The 27,707-nt window shown below is 44.2% G+C and overlaps 1 protein-coding gene across 22 annotated transcripts in view; it reads right to left on the bottom strand.

Moving 5' to 3' along the window:
* The window catches only part of MTSS1 (MTSS I-BAR domain containing 1), a 112,232-nt gene that overhangs the window by 21,579 nt on the left and 62,946 nt on the right, over positions 1–27,707 (bottom strand). For 13 of the 22 annotated variants that reach the window (XM_015856246.3, XM_085539323.1, XM_085539317.1 and 10 more), the window contains exons 4-7: positions 11,186–11,270; positions 9,841–9,932; positions 8,077–8,151; positions 2,320–2,331 (exon numbers count right to left, since the gene is read on the bottom strand). In XM_015856246.3, the coding sequence (XP_015711732.1) occupies positions 2,320–2,331; positions 8,077–8,151; positions 9,841–9,932; positions 11,186–11,270 (264 nt within the window). The remainder of the gene's footprint in view (positions 1–2,319; positions 2,332–8,076; positions 8,152–9,840; positions 9,933–11,185; positions 11,271–27,707) is intronic. The other 9 variants (XM_015856247.3, XM_085539319.1, XM_015856257.3 and 6 more) reach the window with 1 other exon arrangement.

Raw genomic sequence — 27,707 nt, 5'->3', positions numbered from 1 at the left:
AGGTCTCCTTAAGTCTGACTCCACCACTTATCTAAGAAGGGAACATGGAGCACTGGAAGAAAATGTGTTTTTTCCCCTTTGAATTACGAGCAGAAGGTCATTTGACTACAGTGTCTGTGACAACCAGGGGCGCTATTTCTGCCCGTGGCTATGAGGCACACTGTTATAAACGACATCAGTAATCAATTATTCTCTCTAGCCCACACTCAATGGGCTTTAGGTTACCCATCTGGAAACGTTCCCAAACCAATACAATTACCATAATGACAGAAAACTGTTCCAGAGCAATGTCATCACTCAGTAGCAGAAAGCATCTCCAGAAAGGAGGTGGAGGACCTCCTGGAGACAGGTTGGAATGACTCACCAAAACATCATTAACAGCATTAGAAATGGTCAAAACATCAAGCATGGCGACAGGTCTGATCTGCAGTCAGCTAGAAAGGAGTGTGACGATGGAGGGCTCTGCAGAATGCACCCACGGGCATTCAGGATAACCAGTCAACAGTCTGAAAAGGGAGGAGAAATTCACATCCCCCCTCTCACTAATGGGAGCTGTAGAGCAAAATGGAAACGCAGGATCAGAAGTTGTGGACTGACTTCCATTGTGCCAGGAAGGAAAGCACTGTGACTCATGGCTTGACAAGGATGTGAGCCACCGAGCTGCACAGAGTGAGCTGCTTCTTGTCATTATTAACAGCGATCCACCGCTGCTCCAAGGACAGTCTTCATATGTTACTGTCAGAGCAGCTGCTTCACATCATTAGCACGATGTGCAAGAGCTGTAAGGAGCAACATGCTTTAAAAGATCAGTTTTAGTGATCTGTGCAAACCACTCCTAAAGGCCTCATGCACCTTCTTAACCCTTGTTTGAACAGAACTTCAGCAAAAGGTATGTAATAGACAGAAGAAAAGCGGCTAAAGCTGACTTTCAACCCTATTTCATACTTACACTTTCTTAAGATGACTTAAATTAGCAAAACTGTCAGGACAACAAAGGAGAACGATGTCATTTTTTTTTTTTAAATGTTCTCAGAGCAAATCTGAGTGTTGAAGTTAAAGCTGCTATGGGTACAATTACTGTTCTCTACGTTCTCACTGCAAAGACTGCTCCCTCTCATACCTTCCAGGTGACTGCAGAGAACTTTAACATCCAGAATGGATCTTTGGCATAATTTACGCTATAGCACAAAATGCTGGGTGCACCTGTACCGGTGCAAAGCAGAACAGGTTCAAATCATCCCCACATCACAGGAGCGTACCTGCTTCATCTGCCAGTGGAACAACCCTGTAAGTCCTACACAGCAAGACCTACACGTACACTAACTTGGATCTTGACTTCAAGCATAAGAATTCTGCGTTCTTATGCAGAAAGCTGGAAAATCTCACGGCTGCAGTTAGATCCAGGGCAACCAAATCTCTCTGGTGGCTACTGGAGTAGCTGCTAATGTTCAAAAGTGCTAAGCTGTACCTTTAAAGAGAAGTTCCGAGTTACCAAAGGAAACTTGCAGGCTGAATTACAAACCAGGGAAAACACAACGTGCAGTTTCAAGGGAGGGTGCAAGCAGCAGGCAGCAGTGCCCAGCTCCAGAAGCCCACGGAGTCATCTCAATTGAGTCTCCTGATCAAATCAAGCCAGGCTTCTCCAAAGGCAGTGTTAAATATCTACATCATTATGCCTTCAAGTGCAGGTTTGACTTTCATCTCACAGACTCAGAAGCACCAAGTTTCATTTGCAAGAGAATCTCAAGGCAACCACATTAAATTTGCAGTACAAAAACTGAAACAGCACTCCAACATAAACGGATTTGAGATGTGATCAAGCAGCGGAGGAGGAAACAATTGTGAGGTTGATTTCCACCCCTTCCCTAACATGGAGTTTTATGCCATTTCTTATCTATCAGTTGAGAGGTGCATGCGATTTTCGGGAAAAATAGGGGAGTTGGATCACAGGTTTACAAAAAAAGAAAGAAAACCAACAGTAAGGACTTAGAGCTCTAGACTTTAAAAGTCGTATTAGCAGTAAGATATTCAGTTATCGGAACATCACCTTGATGACACGTCTATTCCATTTCTCTCACAACCATGATATGACTTATCAGTCCATGATAACCCCTTTCTGATTGTCTTCTTTTTCAGCGTTCCAATTAAATGCCAAAAGAAGAAACAAATCAAAAGAAGGTTTGGTTGTTAAGATCAGGCAGTATTTTAGTTTCATTAAAAATTAAAGTCTAGGCAGTTAGTAGAGACCAGACACCATAAAGAGGCCACAGCAAGGGCTACAATAAACCAGCCACCAGGGTTACAGCACGGCAGACTTACCCAGAGCCTCAGCTGTCAGGCAGGTGCGCATGGTGAGAAATTGCAGGACACAAAATTGACACAGAAAGGAAAATAAAAAAAGTCAAACTGGTATATCAGCAATCCTAGAGTTCAGACATTATCATCAGCTCCCAGACAAGAGAGCCAGCACTTCGGGCTACACTGTTTTGACTTCTTCCATTGCTGATAAAGAGAAATGCATTAGCTTTGCTTTCCGATGAGCTGTTATAAATTAAACTCCCGGTTATTTATTGTGTTGTTCTATTTCAAGATATTTAAATCAATTCAGGAACTTTGTTTTGCTTCTCGAGTGAGAATGTGGCTACCCGTGCTTCAGCAGGAGGGCAGCTGTCAAACACTGGTCAGGCCATGGAGGGGAGCAAAGCACAAACCCTCACACAGAACCTGGCAATTTGCACAACTCGAGGTGGTGCTGCATTACTCACCACAGCGCTTCTTGATGTTCCCTTCAGCAATTCCGTTAATAGATTGTTAATGAAATGAAAAACTAATTGCTGATGCAATGTGGATGAACATCAAGAAGATTAAGCATAATACAATTTTAATTAAAAGAAGATATATACAAAGTTTAGCAATAAACCTGGCGCACTGTCAAAAAATGGGAACTTTCAAATAGCATTTGAAACTTCAAATGAAAATAAAGAGTCAAAGTAACATCTCTGGTCACTGATTTTTCTTCATGTCCAACACGTCTTCGTTGCATTTTTGTGAAGTAGAGCTTATATTGTAAGACTGGGGAGGGTTGGGGGAGCAAAAGCAAACAAACACAAAACCCCTTCAGGCACGATGGCCTCATCCACACAGGATTTCTTTCCCTGCAACAGCAAGGATAGTTTGCTCACTGTTTTTTTCTCCTTCTGAGCACTATCCTACTGACCCAACAGTGCGTGCTGACTGTCCTCCTGCCCTCACTGCAGGCACCATACCCCACTCTATCGGTTGAGGAAAATAAAGCCATGTCCCTATGGAGACAGGGTCTACTCTGGGGCTCACCCTCTCCAGGTGGGTCCTCTACAGACAGGACAACTGTAATGCAGACAGAGTGAAAAGTGCTCGAATGGAAAAGTCAGTGTTTGCTTTAGGAACTGAGATGTTCCTCAGTTATGCTGAAGAGCTTCACAGATTTTAGTTAAGCGTCACAGGATTTGCACAGCATCCTTGAGAACAGCATAACAACATTACAAAGATCAGAATGTAACACAAAAACAGCTGCAAAGACTAACAGCACAAACATGTCACCTTTGCTAATAGGGAGGAGGGAGAAGAAAAAGCACTTTTGACAGTATTACATTAATAATCATCTTCTACTCTCTCAACTTCATTGGAGCTCTGATAAAAATACTTTCACAAGCTGCAGAATACCTCAGAAGTACATGCTGGTTTGGATAGTCAACACAGAGGACACAAGGTGGTACCGTACTGTAATTCAGAGACAAAACTCAGTCTTTACATTCATATGTGTTATATTAACCTTGTCATTTTATTGTTACCTATTTTATATAATTCTTTTTCATAAATCCCATTGGATTTTTCCTCAAAGCTTGCAAGCAAGGTGACATGAAGAACCAGACAAACCTCCTGCCCTAACAGTACAAGTGAAACCTTGGAATAACCTGTCCAGTTATCATTCTTGTGCAAGGTGAACAAAATACAAAGAATGAACCCTGTTTACGAGGGTGGATAGTGACAGGACAAGGGGGAATGGTCCTAAACTAAGACAAGGGAGGTTTAGGTTAGAGATTAGGAGGAAGTTTTTCACACAGAGGGTGGTGACGCACTGGAACAGGTTGCCCAAGGAGGTTGTGGAGGCCCCATCCCTGGAGGCATTCAAGGCCAGGCTGGATGTGGCTCTGGGCAGCCTGGTCTGGTGGTTGGCGACCCTGCACATGGCAGGGGGTTGAAACTACATGGTCATGGTGGTCCTTTTCAACCTAGGCCATTCTATGATTCTATGAATAAAGTCAACATGCACTCCACATTTTACCCATGCATTTGTTGTATTTTAAGTTAGTTGCTTAAGCTAGACACTTTAAAAAAAAAAAAAAAAGAAAGAAAAAAAAGAAACTAGAAGTCATGCATTTTGTTAACCTTCCAAAATGGTTACATGCAAAGCCACAGCTGCTCTCTCTCCTCTGAATTCAATATAGCTTCAACAGCTTCTAGCTGCTACACATCCGCTTCTGAGGCCTCGACTCAGCAGAAACCTAAACATGGAATTTAGTGCAAATATATACATAATTATTCTGCTGACTCAGGTTAGCTGGGCTGACTTCTGATTCCAACACTTGTCTGAAAATAAAGAGCAATTTAAGAAATGTATGCAGTTCCACACACTGTGTAGATTCGGCTGTTTAGATGAGAGCTAATTTCAAGTGCTGGGGTGGACAACAGGACCAACTGGCCACACTGCCTTGGGAAAGAAAGGATGCACAGTGGGGAGCATGACAGCACATGTGGAGACTGCAGGGACCTGGTGGGTGTACCAGGAGCCCATTCAGGCTACAAAAGGTTTTATTTTTCTTATAGTCAAAAACAACAAAAAGAATAAAATTAGTCATTAAAAATGCCAAGACCTTTATTTACACACGGATTTGTCATTTCATCAGGTATGTTCCAACGAGGAACCCACTATCACTTTGTTTTGTTTGGAAAGCTTGGTGTTTTCCTCATTACGTCAATCTCTGGAAATACCTTTATTGCAATTAACACAACTGCTGCGCAAACAGAATTTCTAATAAATGATCTCAAACACCAGGCCTGAACTTTCTACTTGGCTGCATGGAACCAGAACAGAGAGACCATGAAGAAGCCAGAGAGCAGGTAAACTCAAAAGCACTCGGCCGCTTATTGCCAACATGCCCAACCCCCAGAGCTCCTGCTAGGACAAGCCATGCAGCTCAGGTTCTCTCCCAATAAGATGCAGGCAAGGACAGGAAGCTCCATGCACGCAGCAGTGCTCAGCTATGGGAGGGAGACTGCAGGGAGAGGACACCACTGCCACAACATGAATGAGGAAAGTACAGGGTTATATCTGTGTTCCTACATCTGTAGCTTCCCAGAGCAGAAAAGAATCCATTTTGCATCCAGTCACAGCAGAAAAAGCCTCAAAGACATTTTTAGTAGCAGGCACAGTATCTGAAGCAAATCCACAATTCAGCAAACATCTCACTTGCCCACAATCACAAAGGGTGCTCAAAAATACTCTTCCAAGCAGTAGGAAAGGAACAGATTTGTTGTTTGAGTTCCCACAGGTGAGTCAGTGACTTCACAAAAAAAAACAAAAGGGAAAAGTCCTACTTGAGGAAGAATAGAACAACAACAAAGTCTGAGCCGCGAGGAGACACAGCTGCTGGCACAGAGGACATCCACACATTGAGCCATGAGCCTGCCAAGGTGGTTTCACCTGAGAGTTCCCCTGCCCATAGTTTAAACTCCATAAAACAAGCTCCTACAGCTTTATCATTTCATAAACGAACCCTTTCTTGACTATGCTTGTGCCTCAGTGGGAGCAGGAGCAATACGTTCCACTACTCCACACATTGAACAGACCTGACATCACCTGACAGGGTGATGGGGACACACACAGAAGTTTGTACAACAACGTTTCACAGCGCACTCAGACCAATATCATATTCCTTCAAGGCAGGGATAGAAAGGGAAAAGAGGGGAAAATATACTTGATTTTTTTGGTCTTCTGTATTCAGCTGTGCAGGGAGCCTGTGGGGTGGCAGGTTGGGGAATCATCACATCCCTCTGAACCATCACGTCTTTCTGCTTCTCTCCTCCTCAGGGCTTTAAGAACAGCCATTTACAACCTGCAGCTTCCCAGGACTATGGCAGATCCTCCTTGCCCTTGCACTGGCTACCTGGGAGCCTCCATTGCTTCTATCTTCCCCATATGCTGTCCGCTGCAATCAGCTCTAACCCAGCCTCAGCCCAACTGGGCTGGGGATCTGGACCCTAATGCCTTATGTGGGACACAAATTCCGAGGGATACAGCACAGAAATACAGGCGGTTCAATAAAAGCATCAACAGCATCTCACAGCATAGGAAAGTTAAGCCAAAGACTGATGTTTAAAAAAATAGGCATTTCAATCATAGCACAGCTGCTATAAAAGTGACAGCAAAATGAGGGCTGCTCAAAAATAGTTAATTCTGAAGGAGGACAAGACACTTGTGCACTGACCTGCTCTTCACCAGGCACGGCACACATTTCTTGAGGGACAGAGGAACCTAGAAAGTGCTATTTCCTTCTCCAAGAATGCAGACAGCTTTACTCTACCAAGTAGGCTAAAAAGGGGATGGAGCTAGGAACTGTCAGCTGATGGAACTGGTTCAAAACACAGTTCCTCCTCTCCACATCAGAAGCACACCTTTCTCAGTTCTCACCTGCCACGTGCTGAGGGGTTGCTCCTACCATACAGGGGCAACAAGTGATGAAACCAGAAAAGGGTAAAGAAAGGAGAAGAAAGGAAAAGAAAGGGAAGGAATATCACAGACCCTCTAAAGCTGTGGGTCTGTAGCCAGACAGTTCAGCACACAAAACGAGAAACAAGGTTACACATCACGCATAAATAAAACCACAAAAGTCACGTTCCCCTAAAGATGACCAATGTGATTTAGACCACTGAACTTTTCCATAGACAGACAGACACACAGAAACTACTGAGGTACATTCTGGCTGCTAGCTCTCTCCTCCTCCTTCCTCTACCCAGACAGCTAAAATTCAAAGGTTTTCCAGTCTTGTGACTCCCTGCTAGCATTACCTACTAGGAAGGACAGTTAGAAACAGCTCACCTCCTCTGGTTAATGCATGGAAAGACTTAAACTCATACAATTAAATAAGTTGCTATAACTCCCACCCCAGCATTTGCTTTGCTCATCTCTGCTGACAGTTTTAAGGCAGGAGGGTTTGCGCAAGTTGCAACCTGCAGGCTGAGAGCTGTTTAAAGCACATTCCCTTCCCAGTGCCAGAAAGGGAATGAGAAAGTCTGCTTCTGCACAAGCTCCATGTCACCTTTACAAAGCCTGGTGGGGTTTGCACTTTGCTAAATGAAACCCTCAGCAATGGCAGTGCTGCACATATGGAGGTGATGTGTGTTTCAGCTAATGTGGTGATGTAACTCCTATGGCGAGATGTTGGTGAGAGAGCAGTAGGAGCAGAAGACTCAGCTACGACAGACTGCCTTTGTGGAGAACTCCCTTTCTTTTCTTACTCATTTTTAGTTTTCCAAGTGCCCCCCCCCCAAACAATAGACCGTACCACCTTCTCATGCTATGAGGAACAATGCAAGATTTAGGAGATTATTGACTGCTAAAAGAAAATAAATAAATAAAGTGTTGGAAAGGGAGACCAGTAAGAAATGTTAATAGCTACAGAACATTTACATCATGGCATCTTTACATTATTCCAAAAGATTCCACAAGATTTTACAGGTGTCTGCACAAGTCACGTTCCAATGTCAGTGCTCTCAACAGGAGTAAGTTTGCAGTAAGAGCTCTATTTTAAAACGATTGACTTTGTACAAACAGGTTTAAGGCTTTTGTGTAAGAACAGTAGAGAGCAGTTCCAGAATATGATTTAAATGACATATAGTAATTGTACCCTGGTGTTCAAGTATATATCAGGAATACATTCCAGAGGGCTGCACTATTACAACAGAGTCCTACTGCTGCTCAGTCTTTGTCAGCGAGCACAGCACAGAGGCTAACAGTACATGTATAGAGCAAGTTACCTTTCTTTGCTTTCTTCTGTAGCTTCAGCGTATCAGACGATTTCTTTTTTATCTCTTGGCGGGCTTTTTTGTACTCTAAAAAAATACAGTCTCTGTATCAACACATTTGATGTTAAAATGGATACTTTTCACAGAAAAGACTATATTTATGATATCAGATCACAGATCTCAAGAGGATGGCTACTATTAATCAAAGCAGCTCAAAACTCTCATTTTGCAGTGCCCGTGTGTTTGGCTTAATATAACATTTTAGGGTGTGAGCACATTCACATAGCTTTCTCAACCAAACAAAACCTTTGCAGAAATAAGACCTGAGAGAACACAGTACAAAATTAGAGTGCTTTGCAGTTCACTCATTCTCTCTCAGGAATAGAAAACAGAGATGACAAGTTTCTCAAAACATCTGTGTTCAAAAACAAGTATCGATAAGGGCAAGGAGGATAACATCCTACATCGCCACCCAGCATGAAAGTCAGGCAGAGGGAGAGGGTGCTAAAACATGGCCTGAGGAAGGGTCACTGCCAGCTCTTCCTCTGAAGTAGAGCACCCTGCTGCTGTCCTCATTTTCAGATGAGCTGCAAACCCTGGGAGAATTAAAACCCCAGAAGAAAATATTCCAGCACTAATCCAGGCCCACTGGATGACCAAATATGAATTAGGTATGATTTTATACTACATACTAAAACTGATACTTAAAAAAGATAAACGGTATGTATGCATGTATATACATATACATTCTAATGGAGGTGGTCAATACTACTACTCTTCTATGGGTGGAAAAACAGAAGCAGGTAGGGAACTTTACAGGTTCCAGCTGCACCCACAGCACCCAAGTCTACACACTAATGCCCAATCTGACTGCTGCTTTGGTGAGTCACCCCCACTTGTAGGATCTCAAATGATTCTTCCCTCCTACCCACTCCCTCCTTAATGCTTTGGAGCATAAACCAGGGATTTCTTGGTGTCCTACTGATACAACTGCTTCTATTTGACCACAGTAAGAGTGGGGCAAGAACTAAATCCTCTTCTACGGGCTGAGCACACTCCATCCCATCAGTTTTCCTGTCCCAGTAACAAATCATGGTAATGCTGCTTCTTTAAGGCATAGTAAAACTCTTTCATTTTCAAGATTGTAACCTGCTTGCAGTACTTGTGTTAGAAGGACATTGTTCCTTGCTACAAGTTTTGCAAAGTCAAAGGTGTCTACCAACACATGCCTGCTGTGCAATATAAATATATACCACAGCATCCTGCTAAAGCCTGCGGAGTGGTACCCAGCACTGCAGTTCTGAGCACCTTGTGTCCAATGGCACAGCTTTCTAATTCCCCACCTGCACATTTCTGGATTGCAGCAGATAAAAAGTAATGACGCTGAATGTTTTACAGGTCTATGGCCGAGGCATAACATGATCTTACAGTTAGCTTTTAATGACACCCCGGGGCCTCAGAGAGATAGACGTGGCATCCCCAATCCTCAGCACTACCAGGTGACATGCAGCAGGAGCAGACTAACAGTTACACCCAGTGACTGCTTACTAGTGTAAAAAAACAACCCATCCTTTGTAGTCCAGAAAAACTAAACGCCAAAATGTACATGTAAGGGTTAAAATTGATTAGGCACTTTGGGAAGGAACGTTTTGGAAGAGAAAAGCTGCTATACATATCTAAGCACATCATTCAATTTCCCACTACAAACGTAAAAAGAGGGAGAAAAACTGGTATTACAATCTTACTCCTATTAAAACATTCTTCCTCTGTAACTACCTTTTGCATGGTCTTTATCCAGTTGATTGGCCACTTTCTTCCACTCTTCCATCTGTTCTTGAAGTGGGTTTATCAGACAGTCAATTAAAGCACTAATTTTGTTGAAAAAACACAAAGAGCAATCAAATCCTGCAGATGCCCTTATTCTTACAGAGACAGCCAAGGTCAATACTGGAGTATTTTTACTTTTGCTGTGACAGCTATCAGTGTCACACTGTAAACACCAGAACATAAAAATGTTTAAGCTGGAAAAAGCAAAAGGACTGGATTAAAAAGAATCCGCACCACAAGATAACCAGAATTACTGAGCAGAAGTTCAGGACAATGAGGAACAGAGAGTGAAACAGAGAAGCAATCTGAAATGGGGCAATGGAAACAGTTAGATGATGCTCATATGTAACAAACAATGCAGTCTGAATGGATACCCCCAACAATGAGAAGTGAGTGTCATGCAGCCACGATGATTGTAAAATCAAATAGCACGTGTATATGCACAAGAAGACAGAGCACCTGTAGAAGGAAACAAAATGCTGTCCACCCATGTGCCTCACCTTCTGCAGCAGAACCACTGGTACAGCACTAGCGATGTTCCCCTAGCTAATCACGTTGGGATAAAATTATTTAAGTAGCTAACTCCAGGGTAACTGGAGACAAAACTTCTCTCCTTAGCCAATTTCATAAATATCTTTACAAGGAAAATCCCTTTCTAGTCATCTGGCAAATGGTGAAGCAGCATTTTAGTTCACCTCAGCTCAAATACATCTTTTTAAGTCTCCGGTTAAAAAGAGCACGTGTGCAAACTGCTCTCAGCTACAGAAGTAGGTTGTTTATGTATAGCTGAGCCCACAGGTGAGTTCATCCTCTTCTGTTACCTCTACAGTTTAACTGCAAAAAGGGAATTAGAAAATTTGCCTTTTCTGTGTTTTTTTTTGCTGAAAGTTTCCCTTTTGGCAGCAAACTTTTTGGGCTCCCAGGGAAGCAGCACCACATTTGTGGCTTCTTCAAAATCTAGTGACAAAGTTTAACCATCTGAAACAAAGGTAGGTTGGTCACACCAGCAGCCACCTGCTCTGCAGTGAGCAACAGTGGAAACCGGCAGCATTTAGAGCCCAGCCTGCAGAGCACACAGTGACATCCTGCCTTTCCCAGCTTTTTCAACACCTAGTGCGCAGAGGGAGAGAAATACATGCTGTTCTCAGTGACGGGGGCAGAGATGAGCTGGAGTGCCAATGCTGGTGCACAGCTTTTTGTGTTCCCCGCTGAAAGGGAGGCCTGCAGTGCACGTGCAGTCTGAGAGCAAAGGAAGTGGAGCGCTGAGCTCTGGGCCAGGTGCAGAGCCACTCACCTGGAGAACTGCCGGAGTTTGGACTCTATACTCCTGTGCCTCATGCACATCCTGGTTAGGGCAGAGCCAATTTCTCTGGTGCCACCTGAAAAACAAAACACGAGGAAGGTGAGGCACAGACACAAATCTTCCCTGTGATGCAGACATGCCAGCTGGAACACAGATGTGTAACAGCTATAAAATCGACTGGGCTGCGGCCGTCCTCAGGGCTATTTATTGCCTTGGGAAGAGTTTAATTTCTGTTCATCCAGAGATCAGATCCGAACATTTAAGCATGACTAAGGCAGTTCTTCCCAACAGCTTTTCATGCCATCAGACCTTCCTCCTGGCAGAATAATTAAAAGAGAAGGGACTGAGATGCCACGCTGGCAACAAAGTGGGCACCCACAGCAAGGTGGAATATTTTATCATCGTTCCACATTGTGGAGATAAACTCAGGGTACTCGATACAGTTTCCTCCTATCTAGACCCCTCAGACCCAAGAGAATATGTATCCACTCCCACAAATTCCCTCATCTATCACAGACCCAACCAATAACGTGTCACACACCTGCGTTCTCAGATCACACTTTTTTTTATCACATCGCCAGGAGATGGCACTATTTGTTCTATGCCCTCAGCTATCTCAGTTTCTGACCACTGCACAACAGCAAGAATTAATTATTTTTACTAAGTCTTCCTCAATAGTTCTCCCTTTTAAAAGCACACATCCCTCCATTTCCCACTCGAGGCAGCAATGCCAACTCTGAGCAGCACAGTAAATCCAGCATCCTTTTGTCTTGGTGAGCAGTAGTTTTGATAATTGCTTATTTGCAAACAAAACCACCTGCTTTCAGAATACAGAAATCAACATCTGTCAAAAGCATCTTCCAAACTGTAATAACCTCTGGAACAGTCAAGGTAGCAGCACCTATTTGGAAAGCTAATTAGACTTTTAAAATGAACTCAGACTTGTATTATACAGTAAAGTATCTTTGGTTTTGCCCTTTTGTTGCTAAAATTGGTCCAAGTGACAAATATTTTTCTAGGACAGAACCTTGGTAACTCGAACCCTTTTATTTATTCTTTTTAAAGCATGAAAACAGAAGTCACCATCTTCCTGCGTTCTTACTGAATTAAATCTCATGCCCACAAAATGGCTCAAGAACAAAGACAGTAACTGGAACAAATTGTGGCTATTTGGTATTTTCCATTGTCCTAAAAGATAAACAGAAAACCTTTTTTGCTACTTGCCCAGTTACTCATGTTTTCATTGTGTTTTGTAATATGGTTTGGTAACACTGCAGAGCTGCAGGCTCGCTGCCCCAGCCTGGCCCTCTATCCTTCCAGTCATGCTGCATGGGAAAACACAAGCTGCCATAGATGCTGGTGCCCAAAAAGCAGCACAGAAGATGGAGAAAGAACAAACTGAGAGAGAAAGCAACTGGAGGAACAGGACAGGGTCTGCAATGAGAACAGCACCTCTGTCCTGAAAGACGGGCATTCTTCTGGAGACACAGGCACATCAATGGAGCTTAATGGGGCAGAACAACAGAGATGGAGCAAAATGAGCTGAGAAATGACCCCAGAACTCCCAGGGCCATAGGTAGAGCTATGCTTGATCAAGGTCAAGCAGGAGACAGGAAGATTCATACTGAAGAACTCACTGAAGTCCTTTAATCTGAAAGATTGACTGAGGTTAATTGACACTGCTTTCCTCAGACCATTACATGAAAAAAGGAAGAGTCGTTTTAGAATAATAAACAGGAAATAAGGCACCATATATTTTAGAGACTAGGAAACAAGGGTCAGTTACTACTAATATTAAACTGCAAGGTAACACATTTTTAACTGAAACCTAAGTAACCAATGTATAAACACATCCATTCAAGTGGTACAAGATGGACAGGGTTAGCAGGGTGAGCAAAGCAGTGATGCAGGACTCAGTCTATATGCTGGTAGAGATGCTTGCTAAAAAACGCCACCACCCACAAATTACCAAAGTGATGCTTGCAGGGAAGGGACACCCCCTACAGAGGCTTTCCAGACTCACCCATGCTCTTCCCTGCTTCTCCTGTCATGGGACTGTGTTAAGGGCTGCATCCAGGCTCTCGCCCCAACAATTGCAGCACTGTTTGGTGCAGACAGTGGCCAGCTTTGTTGTTATTCCTCTGGCAGGCAGCTGATGAGCAGCAAGGCCAGGCTGCTCTGTGCTGCAGCAATGGGAACGGGGCCCTGCTCAGCATGGGATGCCACAACTGGGCTGCTTTGCATGGCCAATTCCCATTTAGAATCATAGAATCATTTGTGTTGGAAGGAACCTTTAAAGGTCATCTAATCCAATTCCCTTGCAATGAACAGGGACATCTATAGATAGATCAGGGTGCTCAGAGCCTGGCTCAGCCTGGAAGAGATAAATAGGAGACAGAACCTTAGGAACAGCAAAGGGGTTTTTCCATTCAGGCACACTTCTTGGGTCACCAGAGGCTGGAACCACATCCCTGCTGACCTCCCCAAGGTGCAGCAATCTTTAACTTACAGGTACAGCTCTGATAGGGTTCTGAATGCCCAGCAGAGGCATTTGAAGGTCTCACCTCCTTGGATGCACCAACACAAGCTGTGTTTTGGAGTGCTTCAAACAAGCACTGGTAAAAAAAGACCCTGTCTGAGGAAGGACAGCACTCGCCCACTGCCAGCCATGCCTGAACCACACTGCTCTGTCTCCGTGTCGTAAACCACTTCAACACCATCTGAGCTTTACCTCAGTTCTTTACCTGCCAGTTCTATCATCTACAAAGAATGAAAATGCTTTATATAAAAGATAACAGCAGGACCCGGATTAACAAATCTGCCATCAACTCAAGACGATGTCGGGTGGGTGAACCCGGCTCTGCACACTGCCCCACAGTTATGCAAGTTAAACTACTGTGCCTTGGGCTCTCTCTTTATAAAATGGGGTTAAGAATTCCCTACTTCTGTGTCATACTACAATAATGCATCCATTAAGGCAAACAGTGCTTGGGAACGTGTAAAGTAATACTCTGAAACTGGAGATCATAGCCATATTCATCAGGTTTCCCACTCAGAGAAAGTGGTTTAATGAAACGTTCCTGCCAAATTTGATCAGAAAGTGAGTGATAACATCAGACTTGTTTCTTGTAAGTAAATGGGGCTCTGCAAGGCAAATGTGCTTTGGCACTCCCCGGTCTACTCCTGTGAAAGACCAAAAAACTTTTCCATGGTGGATAATTAAATGAAAGCCTGTGGACCACGACACTACAATGAGGCCACTATAAAGGCATAAATGATTTTCTTTGACGCTTGCATGTCATTCAGCATCGCAGAGAGCCAACAGGAAGAGACTGTAGGGAAGAGACTCAATTGTTTTATTGGAGCCATTATGTTTCTACTTAATAATGATCATAGATCAAGGAAATGATTATTTGATGAAATGTGCAGCTGTACGACTGCACAGACTCTGAGCACTCCACACAGCTCCCTACAATCGAGCTCTTATCTTGTTCCTCTTGCCTCACTCTGAGCAGGCCCAGAGCTCGTGGGATGGCAGCCTGTCAGGGGATGCCTGCAAGGCCCCGACCTATTGACCAGCTCGTCTTTATCTCCAAGGGCAGAGTCCAAATGTGCCACAACTTCCCTCTTTCCCAAAATGGAGAGAATGATGAAAAACGAGTGTAATATTTTTGTAACTTCAAAGTTATCAGAAGAGGCTTCCATTAAGATTAAAGCAGGAGCTGAACACAGGCTGGATTATTAAATACAGCTCTGAACACGGAGGCAATGACAGGATGATAACAGCGGGGCACCAAAGCTAATGGTCATTACTCAACCCTTATCTAAGCCCAAGCTGTTAGAAGAGCAAGGAGTTTCCATCATTGACTGCACAGGGCATGGACCTTGTTCTTGCACAACTGCTTATGTGTATGCCTCAGAGATAGATATGGATGTTGGGACTGGTTCCTGGGTGTCACAGCAGGCAGGGGAAAAGGAAGGCCTTTGCCTTCAAGCGATTGGCACAGGGGACGGAAACCTAAAACTGGAGCTATGGTAGCACTTGATGTTTGAGTCAGAGGCTTCCAAGCAAGGCTCGTGAGTTTGAAAAACACATCAAGAATTGCTGACAACAGTGACTCTGTTCAGCACTGACCACCCGGGAAAACAAAACAGGACATCCTTGTTCCTACAGCCAGGAAAAGCCATTCTGAGCAGCACTTGGAAATGTCTCTGAAAGTTCCAGCTCAGAACCAGTTAAAAAACATTTCCTGATGTATTATTAAAAAAGCTTAAATTCTGACATCTCTCAGAGAATGCAGGATTCATAAATGTACATTCAAGGTCAAAGTCACCTCGGTATTCTAGATTAATGAAATTTAATAAAAGTGAACAACTGTCAGGCCACTGTGTGTGCCTCCTGATGACATTACAAGGAACAGACTGCTTGGAATGCTTTACAGACTTCAGCTGAGAGCCCCTCTGGGTAAGCTATCTGGAAAACATTGATAGAAGCCTGACATGGACTTTCTATGGGAGCTGCAACTCCACAGAACACTGACAACCCTGAGGAGAAAATGCATTAGGTGGTCTATTTTCTCTTGTGGGGAAGACAGTAGCATGCATTCATGGATGAGATTAACAGGACCTTAAACTGCTTTTGCATCAGTTTTGAAGGAGGAAGAGGATTCAGGCAGTACAGAACAAGCAAAGGCAGAAGGAATCTCCCCAGCACAGTCTGCTCCAGCAACCACCAGCTTCAGGAAGTCCTTACAACAGCCCGTGACCATGTTCAGTCACTATGTTACAGAATGTGCACTAAAGCTCTTATGACTTCTTGTGATCTAGCTTATTCCTCTGCTCAGCAGCATTTCTGCTTACGCTGGCTGTTCTCAGAGCAGAGCATGGGGCAAAGCCCCAGCCCCACAGGAACCAAGGGCTGCCATCAGATACTCAGGGTCAGAATTCCACCCTTGCATGCAGATTTCAACACATGGGTTACTCTCAGTCCATCAGACACATTAAGTACAGTCATGAGCTAGCCCTGCTCTCTTCCTTGGACAGTATGGAATTAGTCAGCCCTCAGGGCAAGCAGAGAAGCTCAGATGTTGCTCTCTGCTTTTAAAAAGGGCAAAGCACACATACAAGTGGCTGGAAAGACACTGGGAAGGTTCACATCAAATTGCTGCAGAAGGTATCGATTTCAATTTGGAGAAACTTGGAAAGTCTGTCACTGATTCACAAACTTCTAAGAAGCAAAATCCCTCACTGAACTGTGGCATCACACTGGAGAGCGGTACACGTCCATCCAAAAGAGCTTCTCAGCAACAAGAAAGAGAGAAAAGAGCACGCTTGTGCAAGGAGTATTACTGTGGCTTGGTCCCCCATATCCCCTCCATAAGCACTCCTGCCAGCACAGGCAGCAGCAACTTCTGGAGATTTGCTGAGGACAGCAAATGCCACACTTGTGTTTTCCAAGGACTATTATTTACATTTATCCCTTGGAGTACAAATAATTTCCTTAAGGAAAACTGACATGGCCTGATCAACACCCGCACTCACATTGAAGCTGTGCCCACCATTACTGCCCACACATTTCCCCCATTTCTTTTCAAATGGATAGTTCAAGGTGTTTCTGAAGTCATACTATGAACAGCCCTACAAGTAGCTTTGTAAGTCTAACAATCTTAACCTGAGCAGACTCAACTGCTTCTTCCCAGCACTACATACACTAATGGCTTAAGGAAAGCAGCCAATGTGAGTCATCCACCTCAAACACTCTCCCCCCTAAAAAAACACAAGAAAATAAAGCATGAGGTAATAAAAAGTGATATAATGAAAATGATAATTTTAATGATAACGAAAAGGAAATTCCTGAAGGTGCTGAAGAATTAAGGGCCATAGCTGTGTGCTGCTTCAGAGCGCTCCCTGCCCATCCCAGCACCCACAGGCTGAAGGAAGGCTCCATCCAGGGCTGCTCACTGCACACGGGAATGTGTTCACTGCGTGTTCCAGATGGTCAAAAGATGATGGCTGAAATCTATTTAGATAACCAGAGCCATTGACCTCAGTACCTTTATGAATCTGACTCTAAATGAGCATTTAATGTCAGCCCAATGTGTGAAGAAGGCAGTAATTCAAGATCCCTATGTTCTGAAATGCAGCTCTTTATTTTGTCTAACGCTATGAACTGCAATGTAATCTGATTAGACTCCAGCAACATTCAATGAGGGAAAGGGATAATACACTTACAGCAAATGGGTTGGAACACCAAGTGCAATTCCACCAGCACTGCGCTCAGCTCTCAACCTGCAGCTTCCGTGGGGACTGTGGGAAGCCTGCAAATACTTCTACAGAACAGCAGCGCAGCATTTGCCAGCCCAACAAATACCTCCAGCTCCACAGTCCTTCTCTTGGGTCTCTCCCCACCTGTACTGCTGATCAAAGTCCAGCAAGGATTTCAGCTGCACCCAAGCAGCTGCTGCCTCCAAAACACAAAATCAAGCACAATCAGAACAAACAGGTGCAAAAAGCAGAAGAATTATTTTTAAATCCGAGTCAGCAGATCTAACTGAAACCCCAAAGCAAGCAAATCTGCAAAATAAGGAGGTGCTATTTTTACATGCTGCCACTTCTTCCAGCAGAGCAAGCCTTGGTGAATGGAGGGGAAGATTGTGGAGGGTAACAGGGAGGCAAAAATCATTTCAAGCTGCCTTAAGATATTATCAGCTCTGGAAGTTTAGAGAATGTCTGAAATGCTTCAGTGATACGAAGCCGACAAAGGACCCACTGCACAACCAAAACAACTCAGGAGCCTGTGCCCCAGCTCCCGAGCTGCTCTCCTACCCACAAGGGTCAGTTTTGAACAGTATCCAGTGTTAGCTGAAAGGTAAGGGGCTGGTGTTCTGAAGGCACTAAACCTCCTCCTGGTGCTTTCTCATGGAGTCTTCCCTGTGCGCTCCAAAGGACACTTTACAACTGTCTCAAATACAAAAATACTCCTGACTCGACTTTTTGGCAGCATCACTCCTATCTTCAGCTTTATCCATCTCAGCCTTATTCATTATGAGAGATTCAGGTGGATATTAAGAAAAAAAAATTCTTCTCAGAAAGAGAGGTAATGTATTGGCGCAGGCTGCACAGGGAGGTGGAGTCACCATCCCTGGAGGTGTACAAGAGCAGTGGAGATATGGCACTGAAGGATGAGGTTTGGTGGGCATGGTGGTATGATAACGGCTGGATAATGTGACCTTAGTGGTGTTTTCCAGCCTTAACGATTTTATTTTCACAAAAGCAAGGGAGAGCAGCACTGCATGGCTCTGCAGGCAAACTGCTGCTTAGCTCCCAAATCCCTCCAAACAATCCAAGCTGTCATGCTGAACCTTGAGAGTGCCTGTTCAAACCATGAAAAGTACAGCAGGAGAAAAGCTTCCAGAGTTCTTTGATGCACAAAAAGAAACAAGCACATCTTGTAGTAGAGATCAAATGAAGCTGCAAAGTTGCACAGCATTACAAGCAAGGCACTCCGCCGTGCAGCAAGACACTTGGCAGTGCTGATTGACATGCAGATCTCGAGCTTGTGCTGATCTCTGTCTGTAAGGACAGAGCAACTGCATTTCTTCTCCCAAAGAGGCCCCACTGGGCTGCAGCAAAGATGTCCCTGACCCCAGGGCAGCAGATACATGTCACTCTGCTGTGCTTTCCTGCTGTAATGCACACAAGGTCTGGAAGATGTGTGCACGAAGGGCAAGCTTGAAAATATCACCCTCCTTAAACATTCACACAAAACAGTACATGTAACAGTACATAAAACAGCACTATCACAGCCCAATTTGGAAAAAAAAAAAAAGACATTGGTGGAATTGTTAAATTAACACAAAACCACTTGAAGCTCACCTGCAAACACAGCCAGCCCAGGTGCTGACTTGTCCTAATGCACCTATGTACAGTTACGGTTCTTTGCATTTCTTTGAGTATCTCATAAAATGAATTCACAGTGCTTTAATGTGAGGCCAGTTTTACCCTGAGAGTACAGAAGCGTGCATCTGGTCATTTGCCACCTCTGGTAATACAGGAAATCCATCTCAGCCCCCTGCTTCTCACATGCTCTGCTGCTCCCTTGTTCCTCTGAGCAGACCTCATCAACCCTCACCTGTATCACACAGCCAGCTGCGATCTATTGTTATTAATGAATCTATTAAAGACAAAAGGAAGTGTCGAGGCTGGATGAAGGATCTCTGACCTAGGCTTTAAGCACCACAATGCACAGGACTAGAATATAAATTACAAGTTTAGAGAAAATGCTCAGGAAGGGTCACCTCCTATGCAGAATTTATTAAGCGCTGCCTCCAGAGACCAGCCCGATTTAGCACCACGTAACCTATATTCCCACAATTCGCAACAATAGTGTTACGCAGGTTTATCTTTCCTCCGCCCTGCTCTGCCGTGATAAGCAGAAGGTACCAGGTCACCCAGCTCTTCTGGCAACGGTCAGCAAGAGGCACAGTTTGCTCACAACAATAAACATGTGCACAAATCTGCATGCAGCTACTGGGAGTTTGAGAAATTCCATGTTTTTAACACTTTGCTGGACAAGTCAGGGAAGAAAATCCTTTTAATGCCCAACAGAAAGCCAATTTGCCATGTGCTCTTTCAAGAGTAGCTTGAAAGGAAATGCCGTACCTGTCCTTGGAGATGGTCATCCTGGTCATGGCAGAGCCAAACTTTTGTACATTCAAAGCTACAGTTGAAAACCGCACACACACTTTTCACATCATGCACAGACCATGCACAGCTTGATACAAGCACAAACACCCACCAACCAACTCAACCATGCTAAACAGCCAAAGCTTGAAATGGGAACGAACTTCAGTATCACAGCAGGTCAAATGTGAGTGTGAGCCTTAATTACATGATATGTGCAAGACTTTCAATCTTCCTCTTTTTTAATGCGCTCATTTTTAATGTGGTCAGCTTCCAAAGCTATGCTCCGGCAAGCACAACGTGTTATCCTCCTTAACACACATCCCATGCAACAGCAGCTTCTGATTTATTTCCTCGCATCCCACACTCTCGTCAGAGTCCATTCCTATTTCAAGCATCAATACCCAATGCTTCCAGCATCTGCAGGTTGCCAAGACACTTGATCTGTGGAAAAATGGCTAGGAACTGCTTGCCATCAGAAGAAAACAGACATTGAGTTGAGTAGTATGGCTAGTCGTGCAATTCCCATCTACCTATGGATAAGGCAGTGCTGGCTGCTAATTAAAGCGGACAGGTTCTGATGGTGTAAAAGCTCCCATCACAATATAAGTCTACACAAACGTAAATACAAAAAGGAGGATTAAAAAAGCTCCACATCAAAACCCTGCAATGACATCAACACCTGCAGGCTTTTACACCACTGTAAGAACTGCAAGCAGCCGACAAAGCCAACAGCGTGCAGCCAGCAGAAGGCACACGGTGGGCAGCACACAGCCCGCAGAGCTGCTGCTACAGGCACTGGAGCAGCCGTCCCCAGGCTCCCAGGCTGGAGCACCCGCCCGTGACGTCGCTCACAATGACTGCAATGCAGCACTCGCGCCATCATCGCCCAATTTGTCTTCTGAGGCAGCAGCGCTGTCACTCATTGCCAGCAAACTCAAGGGCATGCCTTCAGCAAAACTAACTGCCACGTCTCGTGTGTCCAGCTGCAATCTGTTATAGATACAGCTGCTGGCATGAGGCATTAGCCTAGGTTTCGTAACGGTTTGTTTAAAGTAGGTAAAAGAAATGATTCAATTAAAAAGATAGCCCCCAAAGAACTGGTTTTTGGTACAGAAGTAAGGACAGTGTAATTGGGTCTTGATGTAAGCAGTGTTTCTATAGTTAAGAAAAAATGCCCAGTGGTGCCTGTTCACCTGCTGACTGGATCTGATAAAATGTAGTGGAGTTAGAGGAAAACCTAGGCATGAAGTAATGAAGAAATGTACTGCGCTCCAGAGACATGGGAAGCTACCTGCTATGAAACCAAAATTAAAACTAACAGTGTTTTAAAGCACGCAAGAAGGTGACTGAAACAGGTACAAATCAGCACCAGCAATTCCCCATCAAAGGGCTGCTCCATACTGCAGGCAGCTCCTGCAAGTAATGCCAGGTGTCTTTCAAGGAGATCCAGTCTTCCATCAGCCTGCCAGGACAGTCCTGCTATGGGCAGACATAAACCTTCCATCTCGCTGCCGTGTGCAGCTCCCACACCAAAAATCAATGTGCTGTGCAATTTGCTCATGTGAATGTATACTGGCTCTATGTAGGCCACCATGTGTTACTGAGGTCAAAGATCAACCCAAAATCCAGGCAAGGTACTCTGGGTGAGGTGCCCTGCTTTCTGTAGCCAGTAGCACATGTGGTTGGAATGCTCAGGACTCACAAAGTACATACATGTATTTGCAATAAACGTGATAGCTCTACACACAGCACAAACCCAGGTACAAGAGTGGGGTTCAGGAGGTTGCTATCCACCCTATTCTTTCCATCCATCCTAATAAGACTAAGGACCACTAGATATGACAGTATCAAAGCAAAATGTGGGTTATAAAGAGGAAAATTCCGCAACATGGGCTGTCAGATCATGGTCCAACTTCTGTAGATCACAAAATGGCTGCTGCAGCCCAGACCTCTCCCCCAAATAAAGATTTGCTGTTTGAGCTGGTTAGATGTCAGCAGCTGTTAGGAAACATGCTGTTCCTGTGCAGTGCTCTCCTGAGCCATCATTGCTGACCCTTTCCAAATGCAAGGAAATGGTCCATCTCAAAACATGCCACCCGGTCATTGGTGTGGTACAGCAAACACTTCCAAAAGGAAGAAACTTGCAGGCCTATGCTGCACTCAGGCTTCAACTCAGTCTCTAAAACAGGCAAACTCATTTACAGCAGGATGTGTTTCCTGCTATAAAGCATCCTCGTGTGGAAAACATTACAAACTTCCTTCCAGATCTATATTTAAATTGGAGTGATAATTCATTGCTGATATCAAGTTATATGACCAGCGATTTCTTAAGTGAGCTCAGTATTTTGATGCTTTAGCACTAATTTTTGTTACTATATCTACAGTTTTTCTTCCAGCACCATCAGAAGTCTCCTCCAGGAAAGATGCACAGCTGGACAGCACCTGACCTGTGATGAATCTGATGGAGTATAAGCAGTGGGAACCATCAAGAAGAGCTATTTAAATAGAGTCCTGCATTTTGGTAAGAGAAACGCATCCTCTCTGTCACCCTGAATGGCTCTTGTACAGCAGGGAGCACAGGAGGACACGCCAGGCAAAGAGCCAAGCCGTCTCTCCACAAAACCTTCAGTGCGCACTGGGACAGAAGGACAGCCTCGTCCAAGTGACACAGTTTCCCCGCTTACCCTCACAGACGAGTTACCTCTAGAAAAAGTCAGCCTGCTTTAGTCAGCCAGCAGCACCAGGACAGCCCTAAGATGCACCCGGCCCAGTGAAATCAAGGCAAATTCAGTCCAGATTACTGAACTGCAAGTTCTACTGAAATAGAATCCAAGCTCCGGTTTTACTCCTGGAATTCCCCATGATGAACACAAATATTCAAGATTCAGATTTGATTTCCCACAGAAGACGGATGTCAAACTGGTGGTACTTCTGAGGAAAACCATGCAAAGCCAAGGCAAGGCTTTTCAGCATGGCCTCTCTCATAAAGGACTTCACTGTGCTCCACAGGGTGAGAGAGAAGGAAAAGTGCTGAACCTCATCTTCAGACTCCTCAGGATCTTCAAAGAACATCCTTCCCAATTTCCCCCAGTACCTTCAGACATAACACTATTACAATTTCTATGACTCTGACCTTTAAATGTTTAACTAGCAATCTATTCTTTGCAGTCAAGATAAAGCAGCAGGTGATTAGCTCCACTATGAGTCACTATGCCCCTGTAGTGCAATAATTCAATTAGACACTTTAACAGCCTTCAGTTTTGTTCAGGATCTGCTTACTAGAACCATAGTCCCCTAGCTGCAATTTTGTTTTGCCTCACAAGCTAAGCAGGGTCAGTTCAGGTCAGCACTGGATTGAAGGAGAGGTCTCGCAGCAAATCCCAGAAATAGGGCTGGTATCAGAGCTGTGAACAACAGCTCAGGGACAAGGCCTGAAATTAGTGTCTAGGTGCAGTGTGCAAGCATTTAGTGAGCTACAGCTGAGTCCCCAAACCCCTCCTGCTCAATGTCAGAAATACACACACCCCCATTGAAGCTGTGAATATCCCATCCCTGGAAGGGATGCCCATGTTCAAGGCATGCCTGAGTGGAGCTTTGGGCAAACTAATCCAGTGGAAGGTGTACCTGTCCTTAGAAGGGGCTTCAACTAGATGGTCTTTAAGGTTCTTTCTGCATTGGTAGCAATGCTAATGGAAGGACAGTTGGACTAGATGATCTTGTAAGTCCTTTCTACCCTTGTGATTCTATGATTCTATTTCTGCTCAAGCTATCCTCCAGCTAAACCGGCTTCAATGTGGTGGTCTGGGAACATCTATCCAGCTTCAGCCTCTGCCCAACCACCCCTCAGAGGATCTTGCAGTATCAGGACGCAGTTGGAACAGTAAAGTTTCTTGTGTAACAAGCAATGTACAACGTCACCTGAATTTCAGAAGTTGTTCAGTAAAGTACCTTCAAATGTAACCTAACTTTTGGACAGCCAAGCCTCTTCCCCCATCTCCAGAGTAATTCCTTCTCACCCCTCAACAGTGTGATAAGCAGTTCTGAAGAGAAACAACATATCTCCTTCCTCCCTATAGCTGAGTCAGCAATGACAACAGCAAACTCCCAGAGCATGCATGTAGCCTGATGACCTCTGGACCTCAGAAATTCTTTCGCTTTTCTTCTGTAGGAGTTCTGCAAGCTCAAGTGCAGGCACTGTGCATTCAAATTACACCTGAGCTCACAGGAACTACCCCCTGACTTCTGCTCACATCACATCGGGTTATGAAAATACAGAGATAAATCAGCAGGAAAAGTAAACACTCTTCTCTCCTTCAACCCAACAGACAGATACACTCACCAAAGCTCAAAACCCATGTTGCAAGGCACACAGATTAAGCTTCTTTAAGTTCTGGCTTAAAACTTATCTTTGGTCACTGTCTGTTGCTCATTTCATAAGGTTCAGGAACCTGTTACTGGCTACAAGCTAACAGACAAAGGTTTTAGCTCAGGAAATATCTGCTCATGGCTTTAGATGTAAAGATCTGGGGCTCAACCTCCACTGCCATGGAGCTGACCGTACAGTCTCCTTACCATTAACAAAATAACAAACGATTGGCTTTCACAGAAAACAGAGAGAAATATTGGTTCTGTGGCCGATAGTTGGATCAAAATCTTCTTGAATCAACTGTTCTGCACTGTGGCTGTATTTATAAGGCCACGTTCAGCACGGTGTGTTTTTTTTTTAATCCAAGATTAGACTAAACAAGAGTCTTATCAACACGTTAGTCAGGGAGATTCCAAGAAAATGTTTGTATCACAAGCTCCAGCACGTAGGCAGATCAATTCATTACTATAAGCACTTTCATCCCAGTAAAAATTGCATTTTCATGAGGTGCTGCACTGCTGTTCACGTAAGTGCTAAAGCAGGGCTACTGCTCACAGTGCTTACATAGCTGGGACACAGGGAAGCCCTAGTTTGAATCTGGCAAAGCTAGACAGCAAAAAGGTGCCAGTAATGAAACAAGCACAATAATAAGGTTTATATCGAAGACTTCAGTATCTACACAGATAGGAGATGTTTTGTTTTATGGATGTAAAATATGTTTTGTTTTGTTTTTAAGAAAGTGAATCAAGACAACAAAAATTCATCTTACATAGCACAAAGATAAGCTGGTACAAAGAATAGCTAGTAAAGAGTAAAGCCATGGATCAGCCTCGTGACTAGAAGCAAGGTGGATACAATCTTTGTGGCTTCCACTTAAGTCCAAAATCTTGTATTTCTCTGTAAGGCATACACAGGGCCTCTTATCTGCCATTACAATCTTGTACACACAATAGCAATGAAGGCCCAGCCCATGAGCATGGTGGTTTCCTTCTGTTTTCAATTCTTCCAGAACGACTCTCAGTGCTCAAATCTCTCAGCACTCCCACAAGAAAAGCCCGGTGAGTCACAACAAGTAATCTCAATGCCCAATTGCATGTGACCCATACAGAGATGGGAAGTGCTTTTCCCACCTACAAGCCTTCCTCCCAACAGAAACCATGGGATTTTCGTAACCTGAACTGGTTTTTGGTGTTTTCTACCCGAAGAAGGTACACCACAGCTGTCACAAGCAGTGCTTTAGGGAGGAATCAGAATAAAGCATGTGTTGAACTGCTACAACAGAAGAGGCTGGGGAACTTCTCTTTTTTTAAGCAGCACATCTCACCTGATGGGGCTCAGGACACTGAAGTTCATGGCAGAAAGCTCCTACCTCTGGTTTCAGGAGGTTAAAACCCACTATCAGCATAAAAAAAGATGCAGGCTGTGCTCTTGTAAGCTCAGTACATGGGAGACAGTTTTGTCCTTCAAGGAGCATGAGTGACTGATGTTTGGTCAATTACTTCTCTATTAACATGCACCCAGGGACTTGGTAATGAGAACATTTTTTTTTTCTTCCTGATTTGATGGAAAAGACATTGAAACATGTTTTAATCTACAACTCAGATTGATAAAACCAGCTGCCCAACAGACAGGACATTTCACGAAGGCTTAATTCTTGGAGTGCTCGAGAGCAGCTTTACTGCCTGCCGGATAAGGCATGTTTATAGCAGATCCTCCAAGCTGCTCAGCCTCCTGGATGAATTTAGAAATCAGACCAGAGGGTAGATTTGCAGAGCAGCAATTAGCACAGGAGACAACAGAGGAGCAATGGACAAGAATAATTTAGTCTGTGTCAACATAAGGTCAGGGGCCAGGGGGGTTGTTCACATTTCTGGGCAGCTCGTGGGGAGAAAGGCAGGAAGGATGAAACAAAGAAAACTGTATTCTGAAAACCCAACTGCTCCCTACCCACCAGCTTGAGCAGCCTTAATCAGCTTTGCAAGACGTCTTTCTATCCATTTCACAGCCTTTTTGTTTTTAAAGACAGGTAGGGAGCACCCTGGCCAAACAGTACAGCAGGTTGCCACCACGATTACCAGCCATGATCTATTGGCAGGCAGGGTGTTTCCCCACCCCTGCCTACTTGCTAATGAGTCAGCAGCACATCAAGTGACACACCACCAGCTTGATGGGGCTTGTCTCCATGTAACATCACCCCACAGCAGAGCAGATGGAAGAGCTGCCCTCCTACCAGCTGGGTGCAGAGCTTCCAAAAGCCCTTTCAGAAGATCCCAATGTTGGTAACTGCAGCCAGAGCAACACCATTTCCAACTCAAATAAATGGACTGCAGCTGCACTGAAATAATGTTGCTCCATCCTCTAAAATAGAGAACTAGTTATGGACACAGAGACATTGGGATTTTAAGCAGACTTGCTAAAAAATAAAGCTGATGCCAGGGGAAGGCCCGGAGCCATTAGGCAGCGCAGCTCCCTTCAACCAGAGCCAAGGCACCAATCTCAGATATTCCCCACCAGGTGCAAAGAGAACAGGGAATTCATCCCATCAGTTTCTGTAGGGCTGGTTTATTTCTGCTTCTCTCCATCCTCAGAAACAAAGTCTCTTCATTTTTCAGGTTAGTAAGAACCACTTATTATCATTTTAGGCTACAGACAGAAAGCCGTACCGGTGTCTACAAACCAACTTACCGATCTTCAACATGTCCCTATTCCAGGAATTAAGATTTGTGAATGCAACCCAGTGTATACACAACAACTGCATACTCAAGAGCATGAAAACTAACAAAAAGGTTCATTGGCCTTGTATAAACATACAGTTGTTTTCCTTAGGCTTGACTACACAGAACAAAACACACGCAGATCCCCAGTAGGGGCTAAATAAGGTATGGACAGATATATAGGATATGGGCAGGTCTTCTTGTCATCAGTTCTCACTGACTTTCTGAAAATGGCAAATGTACATTAACTCAGGGAGTAAAAAGTGGTTCAAGAAGAGTCGTGTAAGGTAACAAACCAAGCAAAACTCAACTCAGGAGAGAGTCTCTTAATGAATCTATTTAACAGAGGCACAACAACTCAAAAAATAGAAATAAAAAAGAGCTAAGAATAAGTCCCAGTGGCTGGAGTAAGTGTGTGAACTACGTATGAGGTGGATTAAGAAGATTTATTAGGTCTTACAACACAACATCATGAATCATAACAATACCCTATTTGCTGTCCACACGTGCCTTTAAGCAGATAACAGTCCACTCAGTGCTATGACATATCAAGCAGAGTCCCACCTGCTGAGTTCTACTTCCAGATGTTCCCAGATCATGTTCACCCCCAAATTGCCTGCACTGGGTTGAAACAAGGGAGAAGTCCCAAGGTAAGCACATGAGAAAACAAACAACACATTAAGCTTAGACAGCCTCACTGTGCCTGTTCCACACATAACGACCATGCCTCTGACACAACCTGACTCCT

Source organism: Coturnix japonica, chromosome 2 (assembly GCF_054131305.1).
Source record: "Coturnix japonica strain WE chromosome 2, WE-NBRP24, whole genome shotgun sequence".
NCBI lineage: Eukaryota > Metazoa > Chordata > Aves > Galliformes > Phasianidae > Coturnix > Coturnix japonica.
This window is presented reverse-complemented; position numbering and strand designations above follow the sequence as displayed.